Source organism: Rana temporaria, chromosome 11 (assembly GCF_905171775.1).
Source record: "Rana temporaria chromosome 11, aRanTem1.1, whole genome shotgun sequence".
In the NCBI taxonomy this organism is placed as follows: domain Eukaryota; kingdom Metazoa; phylum Chordata; class Amphibia; order Anura; family Ranidae; genus Rana; species Rana temporaria.
Window position 1 is genome coordinate 7568709 of NC_053499.1, and position 25670 is coordinate 7594378.

General features: G+C 45.4%; 1 protein-coding gene across 1 annotated transcript in view; it reads left to right on the forward strand.

Annotated features, from left to right (window-relative positions):
* Positions 1-201: 201 nt before the first annotated feature.
* The window catches only part of GALNT18 (polypeptide N-acetylgalactosaminyltransferase 18), a 332395-nt gene continuing 306926 nt past the window's right edge, over positions 202-25670 (forward strand). The window contains exon 1 of the mRNA XM_040327959.1: positions 202-515. Coding sequence (XP_040183893.1) covers positions 290-515 — 226 coding nt within the window. The 5' untranslated portion in view covers positions 202-289. The remainder of the gene's footprint in view (positions 516-25670) is intronic.

Sequence of the window (25670 nt, forward strand, 5' to 3'; positions counted from 1 at the left end):
TGTATATATATAGGGGATATCACAGTCTTATACATTGTATCTCTTCTTCTCCTCTCCGCGCTGTGGAATGTGTGAGGGGAGAAGAGCAGGTTGAGTTGTTCGGACGGCCCCGCCCCTCTCCCTCCCTGATTGGTGGGCAGTGAGAGGGCTCGCAGTGGGATTGGTCGCTCCCCTGTGTGGGCTCGGTGCGGCGCGCTGTGCCCTGTGTCGGTCCGCTCAGTGCGATGAGAAGCGGCGGAGGGAGCGGAGTGGGTGGCGGAGGTGCCCGGATCTATGGAGGAAGCTGAGGATGGTGTGTACCAGGAAACACAAACCGCTGGTGTCCACCTGTGTGATCCTGAGCGGGATGAGTAACATTCTGTGCCTCCTCTATGTGGGGTGGGTGACCAACTACATGGCCGGTCTCTATGTGACCCCAGACAGCACCAAACTGGAGCCCGAGGACAAGGGGGACACCCTCCGGATCATAGAGAGGCTGGAGCGCCTGGAGAGTGTCATCAACCAGCACATCCAAGGTACCGACCGTACATGTCTATACTCCACACCGGGTGTACCTGTCTATATACTCCACACCGGGTGTACCTGTCTATATACTCCACACCGGGTGTACCTGTCTATATACTTCACACCGGTGTACCTGTCTATATACTTCACACCGGGTGTACCTGTCTATATACTCCACACCGGGTGTACCTGTCTATATACTCCACACCGGGTGTACCTGTCTATATACTCCACACCGGGTGTACCTGTCTATACTACTCCACACCGGGTGTACCTGTCTATACTACTCCACACCGGGTGTACCTGTCTATACTACTCCACACCGGGTGTACCTGTCTATATACTCCACACCGGGTGTACCTGTCTATATACTCCACACCGGGTGTACCTGTCTATATACTCCACACCGGGTGTACCTGTCTATATACTCCACACCGGGTGTACCTGTCTATACTACTCCACACCGGGTGTACCTGTCTATAATACTCCACACCGGGTGTACCTGTCTATAATACTCCACACCGGGTGTACCTGTCTATATACTTCACACCGGGTGTACCTGTCTATACTTCACACCGGGTGTACCTGTCTATACTCCACACCGGGTGTACCTGTCTATACTTCACACCGGGTGTACCTGTCTATATACTCCACGCCGGGTGTACCTGTCTATACTACTCCACACCGGGTGTACCTGTCTATACTACTCCACACCGGGTGTACCTGTCTATACTACTCCACACCGGGTGTACCTGTCTATACTACTCCACACCGGGTGTACCTGTCTATACTACTCCACACCGGGTGTACCTGTCTATACTACTCCACACCGGGTGTACCTGTCTATACTACTCCACACCGGGTGTACCTGTCTATACTACTCCACACCGGGTGTACCTGTCTATACTACTCCACACTGGGTGTACCTGTCTATATACTTCTCACCGGGTGTACCTGTCTATACTACTCCACACCGGGTGTACCTGTCTATACTACTCCACACCGGGTGTACCTGTCTATACTACTCCACACCGGGTGTACCTGTCTATACTACTCCACACCGGGTGTACCTGTCTATACTACTCCACACCGGGTGTACCTGTCTATACTACTCCACACCGGGTGTACCTGTCTATACTACTCCACACCGGGTGTACCTGTCTATACTACTCCACACCGGGTGTACCTGTCTATACTACTCCACACCGGGTGTACCTGTCTATACTACTCCACACCGGGTGTACCTGTCTATAATACTCCACACCGGGTGTACCTCTCTATACTACTCCACACCGGGTGTACCTCTCTATACTACTCCACACCGGGTGTACCTCTCTATACTACTCCACACCGGGTGTACCTGTCTATACTACTCCACACCGGGTGTACCTCTCTATACTACTCCACACCGGGTGTACCTCTCTATACTACTCCACACCGGGTGTACCTGTCTATACTACTCCACACCGGGTGTACCTGTCTATACTACTCCACACCGGGTGTACCTGTCTATACTACTCCACACCGGGTGTACCTGTCTATACTACTCCACACCGGGTGTACCTGTCTATACTACTCCACACCGGGTGTACCTGTCTATACTACTCCACACCGGGTGTACCTGTCTAGAACTACCTATTGCTAGTACAACCAGCACATGCAAGGTAGGACAATACTCCATACCAAGAGTGCATGGTTATTACACTTCACACCATGCGTACCTGTCTATAACACTATATGCTACTAATACAACCTACACATAGAAGGTACCACACTGCAGCTCACACCAGGAGTGCATTGTTATTACTCTGCATACCTCTCGTGTCATCACATGGAGGATACTCCCCTCTGTACCACAGCTGGAGATTACACTTCACACCCTGCGTACCTGTCTATACTTCACACCCTGCGTACCTGTCTATACTTCACACCCTGCGTACCTGTCTATACTTCACACCCTGCGTACCTGTCTATACTTCACACCCTGCGTACCTGTCTATACTTCACACCCTGCGTACCTGTCTATAACACGATATACTACTAATACACCCAACTCTGTTCCATACGGAGAATACCTGGTTATTAGATCTTCCTGTCAGTAACACTACCTACCTCTCTGTGGCACCTTGTGTATCTCTCTCCAACACCACTTACCTCTCTACTATGCTGTGTGCACCCGTCTAACCCCTATACTATGCCGTGTGCACCTGTTTATGACAGACAGATACACTTACAACACCGTGTTTACACTTCATATTTGTCTGACACGGTGCGTACCTGTCTATTACACTTCATACCCGTATAACCCTGCATGTCTGGTTGTTACTTGGTACCTGTCTATTACTCCCTCCCTGTATATGTATTACACTGCGTACCTGTCTATCACACTATATGGTTGGTTATTACACTGCATACCTGTCTATTGCAATGTGTACCCATATAGACCACTGCATACCTGTCTATTACTGCCTGTATACTTCTACCTCTGTGTATTGCACTACGGAGGACGTCCCTGTTTATTACCCCCGGAGGATGGAGAGCGTCTCCTCCTATCACATCCATGGCTGGCAGCCTCTGTATAACACACTCCACCCCTTTCTATACACCTCTATACTGTACTACTTACCTGTGTACTACTTACCTGTGTATTACACCGCGAGGGATGTAGTCTGGACCAGGTGGGGTTGTCAGTAAACATGTACAGGGTGCCCATTCCATATATAATGCTGTATATAGAAAGAGTCAAGCTAAAGGATCCATATATATTGCTGTGTACCTGTATATAGATCCCATATGCAATGTAACGCTATATATAGATCCCATATACAATGTAACGCTGTGTATAGATCCCATATACAATGTAACGCTGTGTATAGATCCCGTATACAATGTAACGCTGTGTATAGATCCCGTATACAATGTAACACTGTCTATAGATCCCATATACAATGTAATGCTGTATATAGATCCCATATACAATGTAACGCTGTGTATAGATCCCGTATACAATGTAACACTGTCTATAGATCCCATATACAATGTAATGCTGTATATAGATCCCATATACAATGTAACGCTGTGTATAGATCCCATATACAATGTAACGCTGTGTATAGATCCCGTATACAATGGAACGCTGTGTATAGATCCCGTATACAATGGAACGCTGTGTATAGATCCCGTATACAATGGAACGCTGTGTATAGATCCCGTATACAATGGAACGCTGTGTATAGATCCCGTATACAATGGAACGCTGTGTATAGATCCCGTATACAATGTAATGCTGTATATAGATCCCATATACAATGTAACGCTGTATATAGATCCCCGTATAGAATATAATGCTGTATATAGATCCCATATACAATGTAACGCTGTGTATAGATCCCCGTATAGAATGTAACGCTGTGTATAGATCCCCGTATAGAATGTAACGCTGTGTATAGATCCCCGTATAGAATGTAACGCTGTATACCTGGGTGTAGAACTGAAGCCATTGATTTCATATATAATATTGTGTACATATATAGAGAAAGAAGCTTTCTATTCCATATAGAATATTGTGTATCTATAGAAAGAGCCAATCAGTAGAATCCATATAGGATACAGAGAGCCGACTTATAGATCCCATAAATAATACGGATTACCTTTATAGGGAGCCGAGCTATAGATTCCATTTAGAATAATGTATAGCTCTATAGAGAACCAGTATATATTGTATACTTTATAGAGAACCAGTATATATTGTATACTTTATACTGTACACCTATATAGAGAATCGTACTATAGGTTCCATATATTCCCTCTTGTATTTTATTGTATTCTTTTACATTATAAAGCGTTGTGTAAAATGTTGGCGCTATATAAATTCTGAATAGTATACACCTGTATAGAGAACCGGGGTATAGGTTCCATATGTAGGACTACATACCTGTGTATATAAAACCAGAATATATATATATATATATATATATATATATATATATATATATATATATATATATATATATATATATATAATACTTTACACCTATATAGAGAATCATTCTATAGATTCCATATATTTCCTCGTAATCCTCTTGTATTTTCTTGTAAAGTGCTACGTAAAATGTTGGCGCTATATAAATTCTGAATAATAATATATGCTGTATACCTGCATAGAGAAACGGGGTATAAGTTCCATATATAGGACTACATAACTTTATATAAAACAAGACTATATATACTGTATACCTATAGAATCTATATATAATACTGTCTACACAAAGCCAAGCTGTAGATTACATATATAATGCTGTATACAGAGCCAAGCTATTGATTGGTCACTGTGTGTGTGTATGTGTGTATATATATATGTGTGTGTGTGTGTGTGTGTGTGTGTGTGTGTGTGTGTGTGTGTGTGTGTGTGTGTGTGTGTGTGTGTGTGTATGTATGTATGTATGTATGTATGTATGTGTGTATATATATATATATATATATATATACACACACACACACACACACACACACACACACACACACACACACACACACACACACATACATACATACATACATACATACATACATACATACATACATACATACATACATACATACATACATACATACATACATACATACATACATACATACATACGTGTGTGTGTGTGTGTGTATGTGTATATATATATATATGTATATATATATATATATATATATATATATATAAAAAAAAAGCCGCGCCAATCTAAATAAATTAAAAATCAATGTCAGTCAATGAATGAAAATTGGTGAAATCCCCATAAAAGCAATAAGATCAGATGGAGCCTTTGGTGTTGCTTGATAAATGACACTAGGATTCTTAGAATTAGTCAAACCTCGAACCACCAGGTGACATGCATGCATTTAGTGCAAATCCTCCACCGTAAGAATAAGCTGCTTACCAAACGGCAAGCCTTTATTGCAATTGGCTATAGCCCAGCCACGGCCTTTCAATCCTCTGGATACTCAGGATGGAACACTTGTATTAGGCAGCAAGATCCAAGCCTCAGCAATAAGATGGAAAAGAGTTGCAGTTCACTCTCATTTACCCCCTCAGAAGACAGCAGCAATCAAGCGGTCCAAACACATATACCGGAAGATAAAGAAGGGGCACAAATAGCGTAATACCGCAAGATAAAATATTTATTAAAAGGTAATGTACTTACATAAGTACGAGTTAAAACAGCGTGTGACAAATAAGAAGTAAAGCCGGCCGGCTTGAGGAGCCCTCCTCCTTGGCGTGGTGACGTCACTGACGCAGACTCCCGGACGCGTTTCGTCACTAATGGACGTTTTCAATGGGGGTGTATTGTTTTTCTATATATATATATATAATGTATATGTATGTATGTGTGTGTGTGTATGTGTGTGTGTGTGTGTGTGTGTGTGATATATATATATATATATATATATATATATATATATATATATATATATATATATATATATATATATATATATATATAATTATACCTGCATTAGGCTGCATATGGCTCTGTGAGGATCACGGCACATCCAGCGAATGCAAAGTTCCTTACCTCTGTATTATTCTCTTTTTGTAATTCCACCTGTTGTGTTACCTGGGCGGGTTGACTGAGGAGCCAATTCTATACAAAGGACCCGACCTCTGTATTACACTGATCTAAGTACAGTACTAGATTGTATACCTTTTATATTACACTGGCACCATCCTGGAGAGCACCCCAAGTCCTATATGACCTATAGGAACCCCAAAATGTTTACGTGTGTGTGTGTGTGTGTGTGTGTGTGTGTGTGTATATCCGAGGTGAGCTGGGTACCTGTGTATTAAACCGACCTCTACCTGTACCATACGGTCACCTACCTGGGGGTGCTGCACTGCCTGGCTCTTTGTAGACTTCTTACTAAAGCTTGACAAAAAAAACAAAAACAAACGTAATTGACTAATATAAAAAATATTATCTATATCAATAGTGTGTGTGTGTGTGTGTGTGTGTGTGTGTTGATGATGATGATGATAATGGTACGTTTTGGTTCTTTGGAGATGTGCGATGAAGTTGACATTTTATTCACCAGGGAGGGATAAATGATTGTAATTGATGGGTAGTGGTGGGAAAAAAGTCTTGGGGTGTGAAAGTAGCATTGCATATCCTACCTCATATAATGTGCCCCTCTGTGTGTGTTGCCCCCTCCTCTGTGTGTGTGTTGCCTCGGGGGCCCCTCCTCTGTGTGTGTGTTGCCCCCCTCCTCTGTGTGTGTGTGTGTGTGTGTGTGTGTGTTGCCCCCCTCCTCTGTGTGTGTGTGTGTGTGTGTGTGTGTGTTGCCCCCCTCCTCTGTGTGTGTGTGTGTGTGTTGCCCCCCTCCTCTGTGTGTGTGTGTGTGTGTTGCCCCCCTCCTCTGTGTGTGTGTGTGTTGCCCCCCTCCTCTGTGTGTGTGTGTGTTGCCCCCCTCCTCTGTGTGTGTGTGTTGCCCCCCTCCTCTGTGTGTGTGTGTGTTGCCCCCCTCCTCTGTGTGTGTGTGTGTTGCCCCCCTCCTCTGTGTGTGTGTGTGTTGCCCCCCTCCTCTGTGTGTGTGTGTGTGTGTTGCCCCCCTTGTGTGTGTGTGTGTTGCCCCCCTCCTCTGTGTGTGTGTGTGTGTGTGTGTTGCCCCCCTCGTGTGTGTGTGTGTGTGTTGCCCCCCTCCTCTGTGTGTGTGTGTGTTGCCCACCTCCTCTGTGTGTGTGTTGCCCCCCTCCTCTGTGTGTGTGTTGCCCCCTCTCTGTGTGTGTCTTGCCCCTGGGCCCCCCTCTGTGTGTGTGTGTTGCCCCCTCTCTGTGTGTGTGTTGCCCCTGGGCCCCCCTCTCTCTGTGTGTGTGTGTGTGTGTGTGTGTGTGTGTGTTGCCCCTGGGCCCCCCCTCTCTATATTTCCCAGCATATATTGCATTAAAGATCGGCCCGCGCAGAAACAACCTCACTTTAAGCCGAAAAATGTCACCAATCCTGCACCACCCACATGCCTGTATACCACTCTGAGCCGATGGTTAAGATGCCGGCTGACTGAGTCACCCCCCCCCCTTCTTATCTCCCGGGATCCCCAGCACCCATATGTCTGCCCACCTACATCTGTCATTATGAATCGCTTCTGTTTTGGATTTCGAACATTTTCATTATTTTATGTAATCCTTTTTTTTTACCTAATAGTACAGAGTTCTAGCAGGAGAAAATAGACTTTGGCGGCTGCTGGAGGAGAGAGGCTCCCAGGCAAGGGGGGGGGGGGGGGGAATAGACTATAGGGGGGGGGGGGGGGGGGGGTTGTTGTTTGGATAGCTGGCATCTTCTAAAACTCCTTTTGTGGGTGGAAAGATCTGTATACAGCTTACTATATATTGTACGATCTCCTATACTGCGGGCTCAACGCATAAAGATTTACACAGGGATAAGGATCTTTATTTATAGTTATGTGACAGTTATTTTCAAGCTTCATTGGTCTCTGAAAATAACTGACATAAATAACTGAAACTCTTCAGTACAGAACCTTTTTCTTGATACTTTAGTGATGTGAGCCCAGGCCCTGTATGTGTGTTATATGGCATATGAGAAGATCCATGCTACATCGTATCAACAGGTCTCCGAATCCAACGTATGTTCTAGGGCAGGGGTCTCCAAACTTACTAAACAAAGGGCCAGTTTACTGTCCTTCAGGGGGGCCGGACTGGGGCCAGCCTGAATCGAAAATTAACCAGATATCATTGAGAGTAAAAAGCGCCCCATCTTTGATAGTAGGGGGAGGAATAGTGCCCCATTGTTGGTGCCAGTGGCATGAATTATGCTCCTTTTTTGGTGTCAGATGGCAGAATAGTGTCTCATATCGGTGGAAAGAATAGTACCCCAAGGGCCAGATAAAGGCAAGCAAAGGGCCGCATCTGGCCCCGGGCCACAGTTTGGAGACCCATGTTCTAGAGCACGGAGCAGAGCAAATCCAACGTATGTTCTAGAGCAGGGGTCTTCAAGCTTTTGAAAAATAAGGGCCAGTTTACTGCCCTCAGACTTTCGAGAGGCCAGTCAGTGACCAGTGGGAGAAAGGGGGCCCCATCTTTGGTGTCAGTGAGAAGAATAGTGCCTGATTGTTGGTATCAGTTGGAGGAATTGCTACTCATTATTGGGAGGAATTGTCATTATTGTCAAAGGGAGGAGTAGTTCCCCCATCATTGGTATCAATGGGAGCAGGAGCCCATTAGATTGGTGGTCAGTGAAGAAGGGGTCTCTTAAATTGGTGATTATTGGAAGAGTGCCCATCACGTTGGCTGTCGGTGGGAAGGGTGCCCCCCCGTCACGTTGACTGTCGGTGGGAAGGGTGCCCCCCCGTCACGTTGACTGTCGGTGGGAAGGGTGCCCCCCGTCACGTTGACTGTCGGTGGGAAGGGTGCCCCCCGTCACGTTGACTGTCGGTGGGAAGGGTGCCCCCCGTCACGTTGGCTGTCGGTGGGAAGGGTGCACCCCCCTCACGTTGGCTGCCGGTGGGAAGGGTGCCCCCCCCTCACGTTGGCTGTCGGTGGGAAGGGTGCCCCCCGTCACGTTGGCTGTCGGTGGGAAGGGTGCCCCCCGTCACGTTGGCTGTCGGTGGGAAGGGTGCCCCCCGTCACGTTGGCGGTCGGTGGGAAGGGTGCAGCTCGCACTGATACGGATGCTGTGCACATTGCTGTCCAGCGTGCTGAGGGTCCTATGGAAGCTTCCCAAGCCTTTAAGTCATAACATACTGAGGGTCGGCATTTTTGCAGCGCGCTCCATCTCTCAATGTGTTATGTTCAGCACTCCATAATCGCTTCGCTAACCTTCTTATATATAGCAGATTGTTGGCGTCTAATCCTCCTAGCAACTGGCGGCAGCTGGGTCACTGGCTTGTTGCGGCTGCGTTTTTTATTCCTGGATCAGCGCACGTCTGATCCCACGCCTTCCCTCCGGCCAGGTCCCTCTGCTTTCCATTCAGAAGAAGTTGTTATTTGTCATTTTAATCCGGTCTTAAAGTGTAACTCTGACAAAGTAGTGCAGAAATGGAAGGATTCCGCACTCCTGACAGCCTGTGTATAAGTTCAAGTGGCAAGTGGCCTCAGCCTAGGTTCCTCCCAGGCCACGACCCTTGACGCGGTTTGCCCTGGCCATGCGGCTTGGTCACAGAGCCCTGCGGTTGGGGCGAAACGCGTCAGTTTTATTCTTGGTGGAGCCTAGGCTAATGTCGCTCTTCACTTGAACTTATACACAGGCTGTCAGTGGTGCGGCATCCTTCTATCTCCAATGGCATGCTGGGCTTGTATGAGCACCAAAGATGCCATCACCCGGTAGATAGTGGGTCACCGGAGAGAACTGAACGGCACTTGAAGCTATTAGATGGGATTGATTTAGCTAAATAAACTTTTTTTCTAGTCTTGGATATGGGGGAGGAGTTAGAACCCCTGTCAGGTTTTTATACCTGTACAGACAGAGACCTTAGAACCACATGCGGTATCGCATGCCATAGAAGTCAATGTGGAATGAATTATTTTAATTTCCATTGATTTCTATGGGGAAACTCGCTTTGATATGCGAGTGCTTTGGATTACGAGCGTTCTCCTGGAACGGATTATGCGCGTAATCCGAGGTTCCACTGGTATTATTAAATCTGAATTGCAGGTATGGATTTTTTTTTTTTTTTTTTTTTGTGAGCTGGCGCCATCTGGTGGTGAGCCGTTGTTATTACAAGTTAAGCATTACAAGTTAAACAGCAATTCTAATGTAATTTTTCACTATTTTCACTGCCATCTTCTTCCCTCTAATTAGAACCCCCAAACATTCTATATATTTTTTTATCCTAACACCCTAGAGAATAAAATGGCGATCGTTGCAATACTTTCTGTCACGCTGTATTTGCGCAGGGGTCTTACAAGCGTACTTTTTTGGGGAAAAATGTTTACTGTTGTCTTATTTTTTCATTTAAAAAAAATAAAGTTATCCCCTTTTTTTTTTTTTTTTTTTAATATTGTGAAAGATGTTACGCTGAGTAAATTGATACCCAACATGTCACGCTTCAAAATTACGTCCGCTCGTGGAATGGCGACAAACTTTTACCCTTTAAAATCTCCATAGGCGACGTTTAAAAAAATTCTACAGGTTGCATGTTTTGAGTTACAGAGAAGGACTAGGGCTAGAATTATTGCTCTCGCTCTACCAATCGCGGCGATACCTCACATGTGTGGTTTGAACACCGTTTACATATGCGGGCGCTGCTCACGTATGTGTTCGCTTCTGCGCGCAAGCTCGTCGGGACGGGGCGCGTTTTCTGGCTCCTAACTTTTTTAGCTGGCTCCTAGATTCCAAGCAAATTTTGTCAACCCCTGCCTTACTGCATAGCGACCACAGGGAGTTGCTCGCTTGGCACGCGCATCATTCACTCAACGTCTTGAATTTTTCACAATGAATGCAAAGCGTTCTCTGATTGGATGAAGTGGAGATTGTGATGTCACTACCCTGCCTCTCCACCTCATCCAATCAGAAAACACATACTTGGTTCAGGTCTGTGAGGCTAAAGCTGGCTTTAAGATGGGTCAAATCTTGGGCTGGTTCAGCAGGGACCGGCCGAGATGTGATCCGTCTATAGGCAGGCTGATTGCAGGCCATCGATCGACTTGGGTGCAACCAGCATGTCAGATATTTTTATCATGCGATTATCGCCAGTGGCTATAGCTGCTAGCAGTAATCGCCATTGTGTGTTTTCCTGGCCTGGATGGCTACCCCCCCCCCCCCCCCAACTGGGAGAACACAATGGCTTCACAGGAGGGATTCAGCTATCACCACTGACTGGCTGATGGGGGAATCAAGACATTTTCTTTCCTGTAGGGTTGCATGAAATAAAATTGCATAATCTGTGGCCTGAACTATGAAGCTGTGCAATTATCAGCATGGACGGGACAAGGAGCATTTCCAGAAAGTGGTCAGCATTGGGACCATCAATAGCAAAGGTTTTATATTTAAAGGGCCAGTCCCCCCCCAAAAGTATCCATTGCCGTCCTTTTGATGGCCGGGTGTGAGCCTCTTGCATGTCCTCTCGTTGTTCCGTACCTCCTGAAGATTTCGATCTACCAATCGGTAATAATGTTTGTGTATGGCGGCGCGGGGTGATTGGAACACATTATCTGGTATGTTGAAGGTGTGGTCTTCCTGACCCGCCGTGATGTGTGAATGAATCATTGTGGACATCAGATAGTAAAATTGGGGAATATCTGATGGCTTGGGTGTGTTTTTGGGCATTGCTTGGTTTGGATCTGTAGTATGTACTCGGCTGGGAACACGGCATCCCTGACAGCTCCATTCCTATGCTAATGGGCAGGAGCAATCAGTGACTTTCCTAGTCATTGTTAAAAAAAATAATTATATATTTAACTATAAATATATAATTATTTTTTTTAAAGCGGGGGTTCACCCTGTTAAAAAAAAAAAAATGTTTTTTTTTATTATTCCATTACTTTCGGCATCGTAGCGCGAGCTACGGTATGCCGGTCCTAAATTTTTAATCCCCGTACTCACTGTGCTATTGTTTGAAGAATCCGGGGAATGGGCGTTCCTATGGTGAGAGAAGGTGATTGACGGCCGGCCCTGGCACGTCACGCTTCTCCGGAAATAGCCGAAATAGGCTTGGCTATTCACGGCGCCTGCGCATAGCCTGTGCGCAGGCGCTGTGAATAGCCGAGACCTACTCCGGCTGTCTTCGGGGAGCGTGACGTGCCAGAGCCGGCCGTCAATCATCCTCCCTCTCCATAGGCACGCCCATTCCCCGCGGGAGTCGGATTCTTCAATCAACAATAGCACAGTGAGTACGGGGATTAAAAATTTAGGACCGGCATACCGTAGCTCGCGCTACGATGCCGAAAGTAATGGAATAATGGGGTGAAGGAGGGTGAACTACCGCTTTAACAATGACTAGGAAAGTTATATTTATATATATATGTGTGTGTGTGTGTGTGTGTGTGTGTATATATATATGTATATGTGTGTATATATAATATATTTGTGACAGGAAGTCAGGTAAGTCTGTGGGTGTTGTCACTGATGGGACATACATTTCTGCCCTGTTTAGACGATACACAGATGGTTATCGGGCGTCGGCTACAAACGTAGCCAGAGGAAGGCTAGAGGCAGTTGAAAAAACTTCAGCTGTTCAGAATGAGGCAATTAAGCCCTCTATAGGTAACCCAAAGGATTACCACCGAACGCTGCATCACTCCTAAGGCTGCGTGAGTAGGAGAGCAGTGCCAGAAAGTCTCCTGATGAGGTGAGGAGACCATTGACTTTTTCCTGTGTTATAAATATCAAAAGACTCCTGTTTGTGCTGTATGACCAGCATTGTCTGCCCAGCGCTAGGCTGAGCCAGACTCCTTAGGTTCCTGTGTGGAAGGTAGACGCCCAGAGTGGCTAGGATTTATTTTATGTTTGATTTTGTTTATGCTGTTTGGAATTATTTTCCAGCAAGATGGAAAAATAAACCAAATACTTTATTTTTCAACTGTCTTCGACTGCCAGTCTGTATAAAATCAGTGTGTGGTGAACCCAAGCAAGGGGTCACACACCCCGCTACCGAGCTAACCCCTCACAATATATATATATATATATATATATATATATATATATATATATATATATATATATATATATATATATATATATATATATATATATATATATATATATATATACTTTTTTTTTTTACATTTATTGTAGCAATCTATGATCTCTCCTGTCCTAAAATAAAATGCAAGTTTTGTGAAACGAAAGTTGGCGAACATTGACCCGCCTACTCGTGGAGGCCACTCATTAGGGGTGCACGGGCACCGCCCCCCCTAAATCCATCCATGCATGCAGGGCACCAGATGCATGGATTTAATTATTTTTTTTGGGGTGCCGTTAAGAATATTAGCACCATACATGCATTGCGGCAAATTTTTTTTTTTAATCGCCAAGTGTCTCCGTCTCTGAGGCCCAATTCAGATATTACCAGTGGCGGACGCTCATTAGGGACGCATGGGCTCATGCCCCCCCCCCCCTAATCTGGCCCAGAGGGCGAGCGAGCCGGTTGCCGGCATGGTACGCGTGGTGGGCTTAAGCGATTGGGGGAGTGGGTTAATGTCAGAGTTGGCTGGCTGGAGCGACCGGGGGGGGGGGGGGGTGATTGGTCGCTGGTGGGCTTAAGCAATTGGGGGGTGGGTTAGTGTGAGAGGTGGCACGCTGGAGCGACCGGGGGGTGTGCATGGTGGGCTTAAGCGATTTGGGGGAGTGGGTTAGTGTGAGAGGTGGCAGGCTGGAGTGACCAAGGCGGGGGGGGGGGGATGATTGATCGCTGGTGGGCTTAAGCAATTGGGGGTGGGGTGGGTTAGTGTGAGAGGTGGCACGCTGGAGCGACCGGGGGGTGGGCATGGTGCGCTGTGGTGGGCTTAAGCGATTGGGGAACTGGGTTAGTGGGAGAGGTGGCAGGCTGGAGTGACCGGGTCGGTGATTGATTGCTGGTGGGCTTAAGCAATTGTGGGGTGGGTTAGTGTGAGAGGTGGCAGGCTGGAGTGACCAAGGCGGGGGGGGGGGGGATGATTGATCGCTGGTGGGCTTAAGCAATTGGGGGTGGGGTGGGTTAGTGTGAGAGGTGGCAGGCTGGAGCGACCGGGGGGTGGGCATGGTGTGCTGTGGTGGGCTTAAGTGATTGGGGGACTGGGTTAGTGTGAGAGGTGGCAGGCTGGATTGACCAGGTTGGGGGGGTGGGGTGGTTTGGGGTATGGTAGACAGACCTGATCATGCAAATGGGGAAGTGCAGCAAATGCCCCACAACCGCATGCAATGCACACAGTGAGCTGAGTTTCTCTGCAAAGAATAAGGGTAGAACAGGTTAGGAGGCATCACGTCACCACCTCATCACCTCCTGAAGCGCAATTTGAATGCGCCAAAGAGGAAGGGAGGATTTAGATCCACATTGAAATCTACTCTTTTTGAGGGGCAAAATCTCCCTGCTCAAGGAGGGGGGAGGGGGGTTGACTGGCCAGACATGAGGTGGTTAATCTATTGAGGGGGGGGGGGGTTGTTCCGTGTCTCACGTTCTCTGTATCTGTTCGTATTTTTTGTCTCTGGGTAATAATTGGTCTTTTTGTGCAGCTGTTGCGGGGTAACTGTCACTCCGCTGAACATGTGGTAATTATGTTTTGCTCGCTGGTACAATATTTGCGCTGGGTGGTTGTAATTGTGGAGAACGATGCTGTGCTGCGGAGGGGAGAGGGAGACGGCTGGGACGGGGAGCAGGCTTTCTGCTAAATGGGGCTATGGAATATCGGGAGCGGAGAAATGAATGACAGCTGAGCCGAGTCTTCAGTCCAAAAGAAACAGCCAGTGATGTTTAACAACATCGGTGCTGAAAGAGAGATAAAAAGAAACATTGTATCTTTCTGTTCATTTATGGATGAACTTCGGTCTGCAAATGAAGCCAGTTTAACCCCTTCATGACTAAGCCTTTTTCTGACACTTGTTGCTTACAAGATAAAATCTGTATTTTTTTTCGAGAAAAATTACATAGGACCCCCAAACATTTTATTTATATATTTATTTTCAGCAGAGACCCTAGAGCAGTGGTTCTCAACCTGGGGGTCGGGACCCCCTCGGGGGTCAAATGATGATTTGCCAGGGGTCACCAAATCCTGGGCTGTTCCCGAAGCCCGCATCACTCTCCCAGCCGCCCAGCAGGGCTGTCTCTGGAGCCTGTGGCCACCCAGCTGGGCTGTTCCTCGAGCCCACAGCCGCCCACTCAGCCTTTTCACAGCCGCCCATTCAGTTCACAGCATGGCTGGGGGGCAATGACTAGAGGTCTGCTGACTGGTGAGGATTGTCAGGTGGGTGGGACTGGAGGAGACCCTATCTCCTGATTTCAGCATAGGTGTCACTTAATACGAGACACCACAAAGTGATTATAGTTGCCATTAAAAGTCCCCACTACAGTTCTCAGATCAGCAGATGACCTTAATCAAGAGCACCTAAGTCAGCTGATCAGAACTCCCCCAGCACAACCCCTCATTCCATCACCCCCCCCCCCCACCAAGGAGTAAGAGAAGGAATAAAAATAGAAAATACATTGAAGGGAGAGGAAAAGAGGGGGAGGAAGAAAGAAAAAAGGGAGAGAAAGAATAAGAGAAAAAACAAGAAAGACAGCTATTGAGGGACGGGGGGAAAAAACAAGAAATTAGGATAGCGAGACATAAAAGGTAAAGAAAGCAGAACAAAGAGAGAGAAGTAGTACATCCTAAAATGTACCATATGAGGTTTTAATACTGTACGAGTGGAGGGGACTCAGGGAGCGCAAAAGTTCCGTGGGTCAGGGGTGCAAATTACTTTTCTTGCTTTGGGTGCTGACAACGCAAGCTACGGAAATTTTACTGTTAGGGGTCCCCACAACTTGGGAAATTGTATCAAGGGGTCGCGGCACTAAAAGGTTGAGAACCACTGCCCTAGAGCATGGGTGCTCAACCTGTGGCTCTCCAGCTGTTGCAGAACTACAATTCCCATGAGGCATTGGAAGCCGCTGACAGTTACAAGCATGAGTCTCGAAGGCAGAGGCATGATGGGACTTGTAGTTCCGCAACAGCTGGAGAGCCACAGGTTGAGCACCCATGCCCTAGAGGATAAAATGGCGGTCGTTGCAATATTTTATGTCGCACTGTATTTGCGCAGCGCTCTTTCACACGCAATTTTTTTGGGGGAAAAAAGATACACTTTAATGAATTCGAATGATTGGCTACTGCTCTGATCATCATCTTATTGGTGAAGTATCTCCACTCAGGACCACTAGGCCAACATATTTTATTAGTACTGGACCATGGGGGTAAATTCCCCTCTGCCCTCCAGCTTAGTGCTCCCTTGCCTTTTTAAAATGGCGTTTGCAAGGCATTGAGATCCGCAGAAGGGGAGTCTCTGGCCCAAAATAATGCCCATCCGCCCTCCAGCCTAGTCCTCTGCTGTCTTCATAATTACATTGGCTAGGCATTGATATACAGCAAGGGAATCTATGCCCCAGGGGGTAAATGCCCCTCTGCCCCCCCCCCCCAGCCTAGTCCTCCCCTGCCTTCATAATGGCATTGGCTAGGCATTCAGATCTACAGCAAGAGGATTTCTGTTCCAGGGGTTTAATGCCCCTCTGCCCCCCCAGCCTAGTTCTCCCCTGCCTTAATGATGTGGCAGTGTCATTGATCGTCTGTTCCCTGTTATAGGGAACGACGATCAATGACGTCACACATCCAGCCCTGCCCCCCCCCTACAGTTAGAAACACACATGAGGTCACACTTAACCCGTACAGCGCCCCCTAGTGATTAACTCCTAAACTGCAATTGACATTTTCACAGTAATCAGTGCATCTTTTATAGCACTTTTTGCTGTGAAAATGACACTGGTCCCAAAAAATGTGGACAAAATTGTCCCATGTGTCTGCCATAATGTCGCAGTCGCGAAAAAAATCGCTGATCGCCGCCATTAGTAGTAAAAAAATAAAAATAAATGTATTAATAAAAATGCAATAAAACTATCCCCTATTTTGTAAACGCTATAAATTTGGTGCAAACCAATCGATAAACGCTCATTGCGATTTTTTTTTTTGTGTGTGTATGTATGTATGTATATGTGTGTGTGTATACGTGTGTGTGTGTGTGTGTGTGTGTGTGTATATATATATATATATATATATATGTGTGTGTGTGTGTGTGTGTATATATATATATATATATATATATATATATATGTATATGTATATATATGTATATGTATATATATGTATATGTATATATATGTATATATATATATATATATATATATATATATATATATATATATATATATATATATATATATTCAATTTTTTTTTTTTTTTTTTTTTTTTTTTAGGTAGAAGAATATGTATCTGCCTAAACTGAGGACATTTATTTTTTATTTTTTTATATATATTTTTGGGGGATATTTATTATAGCAAAAAGTAAAAAATATTGCATTTTTTTTTAAAATTGTCGCTCTATTTTTGTTTATAGTGCAAATCACCTCTGCGGTTTTTATTTTTTGCGCTATAAACAAAAATTAAAAACCGCAGAGGTGATCAAATACCACCAAAAGAAAGCTCAATTTGTGGGAAAAAAAGACGCCAATTTTGTTTGGGAGCCACGACCGCGCAATTGTCAGTTAAAGCGACGCAGAGCCGAATCGCAAAAAGGGGGCAAGGTCCTTTACCTGCATAATGGTCCGGGGCTTAAAGTGGAGTTCCACCCATAAATATAACATTACATCAGTAGTTTTTAAAAAAATGTTGTTAGTCCTTTAGAATTTTTTTTTTTTTTTTTTTTTTTTTTTTAGATGCCTTCAAAGTGTTGTTGCTAGGCAGAATAGTTAATCTTCCCACTTCCTGCACCTAGGTGCTTAACCTACACCGCACAGACTCCTGGGAATGTAGTGGGTGTAACTTTCCAGGAGTCTGTGCACTCCCCAGTCTCGAAGAATCATGTGACTTAGGTTTCAGATCAGGTTTCAGCACCTGTACTGTCCATTACACTGCTTGTGCAGCACTGAGCATGTGCGAGATTTGCAAGGCTGAAATCCAGGAAGTCATACAGTCTGGCTTCATGATGCCCACACTTAAGATGGCCCCAGTCAATTTCTATTTTATAAAGTGTCTAAATGCTGTAACAACCTAACAAAACGGACCTTAGTTTACAGACTAACTTTACTAGAATACATTAAGCTTGTGTATTACAGGGGTATTTATATTTAAAAAGTGAAATTGTGGCCGGAAATCCGCTGTAAGTGGTAAATTAAAGTGATTAGTAAAAGTTCAATTTTTTTTATTTTTTTTATTTTTACTGTGCTGCTTCCTCTTAAATTGTCCAGTCCCAAGCCGAGGGTGTGTCCTGGATGCCCTGGGCTCAGAGGAGGTGGGTTGAATGATGCTGGCTATCTAGTGACAGGAAAAAAAAGTACTGCTGAGGAAATTTCCTGGATTGAAGGTGAATTGTGCAGCAAAAAACTCCTCCTCTTTTTACTGGGCTCCTCATTCCTATATTTTTGGCCGCAGTTCTGCTTTACCTTAATGACCCTTTTCAGAGTGTAATCGGTGTAAGCGTGCCAGACCGAGCGCGGGGCCAGCGCTGCGCAGGGACCTTCTCTCTCCGTCTCCCCCCTGCTGCAGCTTCCAGCCACTGCGATCACTTAGTCCCCGGGAAGATAAGTAAATATTTGAAGTCTTTCACACTCTCTAATGATATTTTCACAGCCGACATTCTGAATACCGAGAGGTGGACACGTTTGAAAAATGGCTTTTATATATATTTATATTTTTTTGGGGCCGTTATTTTTGAACAGCAATATTTCATCTCCTCTGTCACCGAGCAAATAATTATCTCCGTCGTTTGTTGTCGCTGTTTGATGGCGGTCGGGTCTGCGCTGGCTTCTGATGGTGCTAATGCTTTGAATTATGCCTTGTGGATGTGTGTGTGTGCGTGTCTGCAGGCATAGCAATTTATAGGGCCCCTTCAAAGGCAGATTCCATGCCGGGTTCCTTTTGTAGAAAGAGGCTCACAATTACGGTAAGCAGCCGCGGTAAACTAGGACACCAGGTGATCTGCACAGAGTATATTATTTTATTTATTGAATATGAACTCCAGAAGTGCCTCTGATTAGTAGTTTGAGCTAAACTGCCCGGAATTTTTTTTTTTTTTTTTTTTTTAATATTTCTCAATAGCCAATAGAGCTGCACGTTTCTGGGCAAAATGAGAATCCACAATTACATTTTTTTTTTTGCTTGGAATAAAGATAACGATTCTCGCAGCGTAAAATATTTCACATTATACAAAAACTATTTTAGACTAACTTTACTGATTATTTTTTTTTCTTTTTTAATCCATTAAAGACATTTTTTCCCCAAAAAATTGCATTTGAAAGACTGCTGTGCAAATACAGTGTGACATTAAATATTGCAACAGCCACCATTTTATTCTCTAGGGTCGCTACTAAAATTATAAATATAAATTTATATATATATAAACAGTTAGGGGGTTAACACCGTTTACAATATCCCATTCCACCAACCCACAACAGCTTATCCGACACTCCAACAATCCAGCAGACACGACCCATTGGAATTCCCCAGACAAACGAGACACACAGCTCTGTTTCTGGTTCCAAAACGAATGACTGCTTTAATGGTCAACTCTCAGCTTTTTATACAATTAGAAAGCATGCTGCAGTAATCACATGGACAATGAAACACTCCACCCAAAACATCACACAATGGGTGCTTAACGAATCTGGCACCGAATCTACATGAATCAATTACTATAGCTGACATGGCAGACATGACTTTTAGAGTGTGTTAACTCACAACACATATTCGCATCAATAGAACTTTCACACAATACAGGGCTAGTTAGCATAGCACAATGAAATATCTTAGGAGCCAGACTCGATTAACACCTCAACAGTATGCGTGTCCCCACATGAATGAGTCACTCTCCTATTGACCTGTTGTGGTCAGAAGGAACAACTTGTAATATTTCAAGAACTCCTGCAATACATGAATTATCATTATTGTCCCATCTCATGTAACCAATGATATCAGTTCTCAGTCATCCTATGCCCCTACTGGACATAGGATGACCCTAGACCCAAGAGTCAGTAGTGAAGCTGGCACAGGAGTACCCCGCATCCTTCAAAGGTCTCTGGGTATCACGGGCCATTCTCTCTATATATATATATATATATATATATTTGGTGGTTCTGAGTAATTTTCTAGCAAAAACCTTATTTTAACTTGAAAACAACAAATGTCAGAAAGGTTGGGTTAAACTTTCCTAATTTACACACATAAGTCTATTCCTTTGATGTAAAAGACAAATTGATACAATGTTTAGACTTCACACTCCACTGGTAAAGAACAGGGCCGATCCGCCCTATAGGCTAACTATGCAAGGCACTTGGGGCCCCGCAAAGCTGCGGAGGGCCCAAAAAATTACTTGAGGCCCCGTCTGGTGAGAAGTAATTTTCGGGCCACTCACCCTGCTTCTCAACTCGCTGGCTGCATGGGAGAAGAGGTAAGAAGTCAGCACCCACCTTTCTGTTAAAAAAAAAAAAAAAAAAAAAATTATTGACGATTAATCATGCAGCTCTAATGGCCACAAAGAATATACTGTACATCCACTTTGTGTGCATCACATGCCTTTGCAAATTCAATTATTACCTTTTATAAAAGTAGCATTGACCTCACCACTGGGTTATACTTAGCCTGTGCAAAGAGCTGTGGGAGGGGCCCAGCAGGACCACCCACCACAGAAAACTACAAGAGGGGGTGGAGACGAGACCAATCACCCTGCACAGCGAGAGAGCAGCGCTGACCTGTCTTTATTACAGAAAGTAAGAGTTTCACTGTCAGGTGGCATTGTGCTTACTAGAGTGGGAGGTTGTAGTTCCAGTCCACCAGCGGGCATCTCTCAGCAGATTTCAGTAATTGGTCTCCACCTAATGCTGGCTGCTGGGAGGGTAGTTATTCCCTCTTCTAATATTACACTTCGTGTCAGTGCTTTGTTTTCCTGTCGGATACTGCTAGCCGTTTATCCTGTGTCCACTCTAAACCATGCTCTTGCACTGTGGGAGGGGCCTAGCAGCACCACCCACCACAGAAAACTACAGGAGGGGGTGGAGACAAGACCAGTCACCCTGCACAACGAGAGAGAGATCAGCACTGATCGGTCTTTATTACAGAAAAGACAACTTTCACTGTCAGGACCTGAATCACCTGCTGGTGGCATTGTGCTTCCTAGAGTGGGAGGTTGCAGTTCCAGTGGCGGGTGTCTCTCTCAGCAGATTTCCATAATCGGTTGTCACCTAATGATGGCTGTTGAGAGGGTATTTTATTCTCTCTTCTAATATTACACTTCTGGGTCAGTGTTTTGTTTTCCTGACAGATACTGCTAGCCATTTATCCTGTGCCCAAGAGCCCTTTTCCCACACACTCCGGGTAAAATTTAATGTATGCAAGTGGAGAGGGACAGTGAAGGTGGCATGGGGGGGGGGGACTTGGTACAGGCTCTAACTCTGATCAGCTAGACCATAGGTTTTAAACACAAGGCCCGCGGGCCGAATCTGGCCCACCGGGCCATTTCATGTGGCCCTCGCACCTCCAGCCCTCCTCTGGTCCTCCTCCAGACCCTTACTTTCACCTTTTAAGCAATGCATCCAGCTTCTTCCCAGCAGCAGCATAAGGAAAGGTGGGTGCACTGTGATGTAAGGGAGAGTGGGGGGACTCAACTTCTGATGGTGGGGTGGCTCTTGACATCTAATGTAAGGGGAGGGGATGAGCTGGACATCTAATCTTACAGATACAACCGGCCCTTTTGAAGGCAATCATAATGCTGATGCGGCCCACAATGAAATTGAGTTTGACACCCCTGAGCTAGACCAGGGGTCTTATAACTACGGCCCTCCAGTTGTTCAGGAACTACAATTCCCATCATGCCTTGTCATGTCTGTGAATGTCGGTGTATTACAATGCCTCATGGGATATATAGTTCTACAACAGCTGGAGGGCCGTAGTTTTGAGGATCCTTGAGCTAGACAATGCACACAAACTGACCATGCCAAGACTGATCTGCTTTTTTGCTGGGCCTGGTCAGAGACAGGGTTTCTGGCATGGTCACTAGGTTCTAGGAAAAGGGATTGCTGGGACACTGGATGCAACCTATCAGTGACAGGTTAAAAAAAAACATTAATCGTATTTAAATGCCAAGGGTTACATACACTTTACATAACCAGCAAAGTCTTGGCTCATTCCAGACACAGCGGAGTCCTCCAATCAGAGTACAGAGGTCTCCACAACATTGCAGGTTCTTGTCTAGACACGGGGGGTTTATGGGTTGTCCTCAGGTGATGTATAATAAACTAACTTTCTCTACCTGGACAAATTTGTCGCCTTGTTGAGATGTTTTATTGGAGGGTATTTTTTATTCTCTTCTGTTTTGGTGTTTCATTAAAAGGTAATCTTTCCAGCCTGTCGGTTGTCTGGCTTCCAGCCCCTTTGTATTTTGATGTGTTTTTTTTTTTTTTTCTGGTCACCGTTAAATGTTGACGGATCTTTCTGTTCAGCCAGGCAAGTGAAGGGAAATACTGTGTTAAATCCCTGTTAATCTTTTCTTTTAGAGAGCTCCGAGCCGCTGGGAACAGCCGAGGCTTCCTGTGGGCTGCTATGAATTTTCCTGTGTTGGGAACATTTCAGAATGGTAGACTGTGTGTGCAGCACATGTATGTGGGGGTGTAGGCCGATCTGTTGGGTAGCACAGAAACGTTCTAGATCATGGGTGCCCAACCTTTTGAAGGCCGAGGGAGGGAGAGGCGAGTGACTTAGTAACCAGTCGCGGTCCACAATGAGCGGAGTGGGCAGATGACTGGTCTGTGTCCAGTCTGCATATGCCAAGCAGACACAGCCCAATCTACTCTATGGGCCCTCTGATCCAATCAAATGGAAGGGGACAGATCCACTTCTGTTTTTTTTGTTTTTTTTTTCTTAGCAGATCGGATTGGAGGTAGGTGGGTGTAAATGGACAAAAGTCTGTTTACATCTGCCAATCCATAGAGGTGAATGGAGGGTCCAATTGGGTCGGACCGCTCGCTTGAGAGGGGCCTACGGCTGCCTGTATACTGATGGTCTGTGGTCTATTGCGACGCAGTGTACCTGGGGTTTTCCTGCCAGTTAGCTGCACTTTGCCATCGACATCTATTATATCTTGCAGGTATCTTGCAGGTGTGGTGCACTTTCTGAAAAGCCGCTTGCTTCCCAGACCGCCGACTTTATTTACAACATTGATGCTCTCAGATGTCCTTTTTTTGCCATCCCTCTCCCCCCCCTGTCCTTTTTTTGCCAGCCTTCGACCCCCCCCCCTCCCTGTCCTTTTCTCCAGCCCTCCTCGACCCCCCCCCCCTGTTTTTGCCAGACCTCGACCCCCCCCCCCCCCCTGTTTTTGCCAGCCCTCGGCCCCCTGTCCTTTTTGCCTTTTGGCCTTTCCAGCTCTTGCCCTTTGCCACTCCGTGCCTCTTCTCTTTTATTCCCTTCCTTTCCTTTTTTCCTTCCCCTCTCTCCCTCGTATTGGACAAATGTCTCCAATGAAGGTTATGCTTGCAGCCCCGGCTCAAGCTCCGTATTAGTCTGCAGTGTTTAGCGAGTTGCTGTGAAATGCCAGGAAGGGAGAGTTTCTCTATCGAGGTCATTGTCGGCTCTGGGGAATCAAGGAAAGCTTTAAATAAGGGGAAGAGGAATGATGTCACTGGACGTGACACTATTTCCATTTCCAACCCATGTCGAATGCCAACAGAATCATTTGTGAAATGAAACCCAAGCCAGCAAACTCCAATAATTACCTTCGTTCCCGTGGCTGGATCTTAAAAAGGAACTTTAATTAATGGGCACATAATTAATCCCATTCAGCTCTCTCAGAAAATGGCGGCTCTTCTTGTGGAAAAAAATCTTATAAAGGCGGCATGTTTCTTATTGCCAGATACAAGTGCAGAAATTAAAATGTTAGTTCCTGTCCCCTTTTTTTTTTTCATCATGCATCATTAGTGCTAGAAAAATGCAGTTCCCATGATTGAGACGTTTTCCTACTTCTAGTAATGGAGTTACGTGATTATGTTTGATTTCAGTAGTGACTCCTTTCAGTGACAGCTCCTTGCATATCTTTCTCTCCTCTCGCTGTTCTTCTTTCCCGTCTTTCTTTCTCACTCCTGTGCGACATTCTGTATAATTGGCAATCGTTGATCAGAGAAGCAAAGAATGGTCCCAGTTATACTGAATGTAGGTGGCCACTGGCGGTGGAGTCTACTAATAGGTGCATGCAATGCATTAGTGGAAATATGGATCAGCAAGCATGTTAATGGTGAACCTAAAATGTCAAGATAAGAACATTACAAAATGTTTTCACTGAATTTATAAGAATTTTACTTTGAAAGGGTCATTCAATCCAACCAGAATGGGTAATTCCATGTTTGGTAGATGCTAGAGACTTCTACCCCCTGGCAGTCTCCTTTTTATGTCTGTGGAACTGGAAAAATGTAGAAAAGACACTCCTATAGCCACATCCGTATGAAAATTTGATATAAAAGAAAAAATTGGGCATATGATGGCCACAAAGGTTGGACTTTAAAGCAGGGCTGTGGAGTCGGTAGATAAATGTTCCGACTCCGACTCCTCAGTTTTATGTACTCCCGACTCCGACTCCTCTGTATTAATATGCGAATGTATTTTATACATTCCTTGAGGGAAAGAAACGCAACCTACCACAGGACTACTGGCTGGGAAGCCAACAGTCTACTGTATTGCACAGTTTAACCACTTAATACCCGCACGCCGTCATATGACGTCCAAAACGGGGACCTGTTATCCTGGGTGGACGTCATATGACGTGATGGGCTTTGCGGGGGGGATATCTCAATGATGCCTGCACCCGGAGGCATCATTGAGATATCATTTTTTAGCGGCGGCGATCCTGCGCACCGTAAGAACGATCATAGCGGCGGTTCCGCCGCTAGATCGTTCTTACAGGCGGCGGGAGGGGACATCCCCCCCCCCCTCCCGCCGCCATCCGGTGCTTCTCCGGGCTCTCCCGTCCCACCGGGGGCCCGGAGAGATGATCGCCGTCCGCCGGATGTTTGCCATAGAGAAGACTGGTGACCATCTGGTCACCAGTCATCTCTATGACCGTCGGAGGCCCGGGCGCGATGTGATGACGTCACGCCCGGGTCCCCGTAAGTAAACAAACCGCAATTGCGGCTAGTTTGAATGAGATCTGTGAATTTTTTTTCACGATCTCATTCTTTCCAGCCTGCAGGAGAGATGTGGGGTCTTATTGACCCCGCATCTCTCCTAAAAGAGGACCTGTCACACACATTCCTATTACAAGGGATGTTTACATTCCTTGTAATAGGAATAAAAGCGATTGAAAAAAAAAAAAAGTGTAAAAAAAAGTGTAAAAAATAAAGAAATAAGTAAAAAAAAAAAAAAAATAATAAAAAAAAAAAAATGCCCCTGTCCCCGGTAGCTCGCGCTCAGAAGCGTACGCACACGTAAGTCCCACCCACGTATGTAAACGTCGTTCAAACCACACATGTGA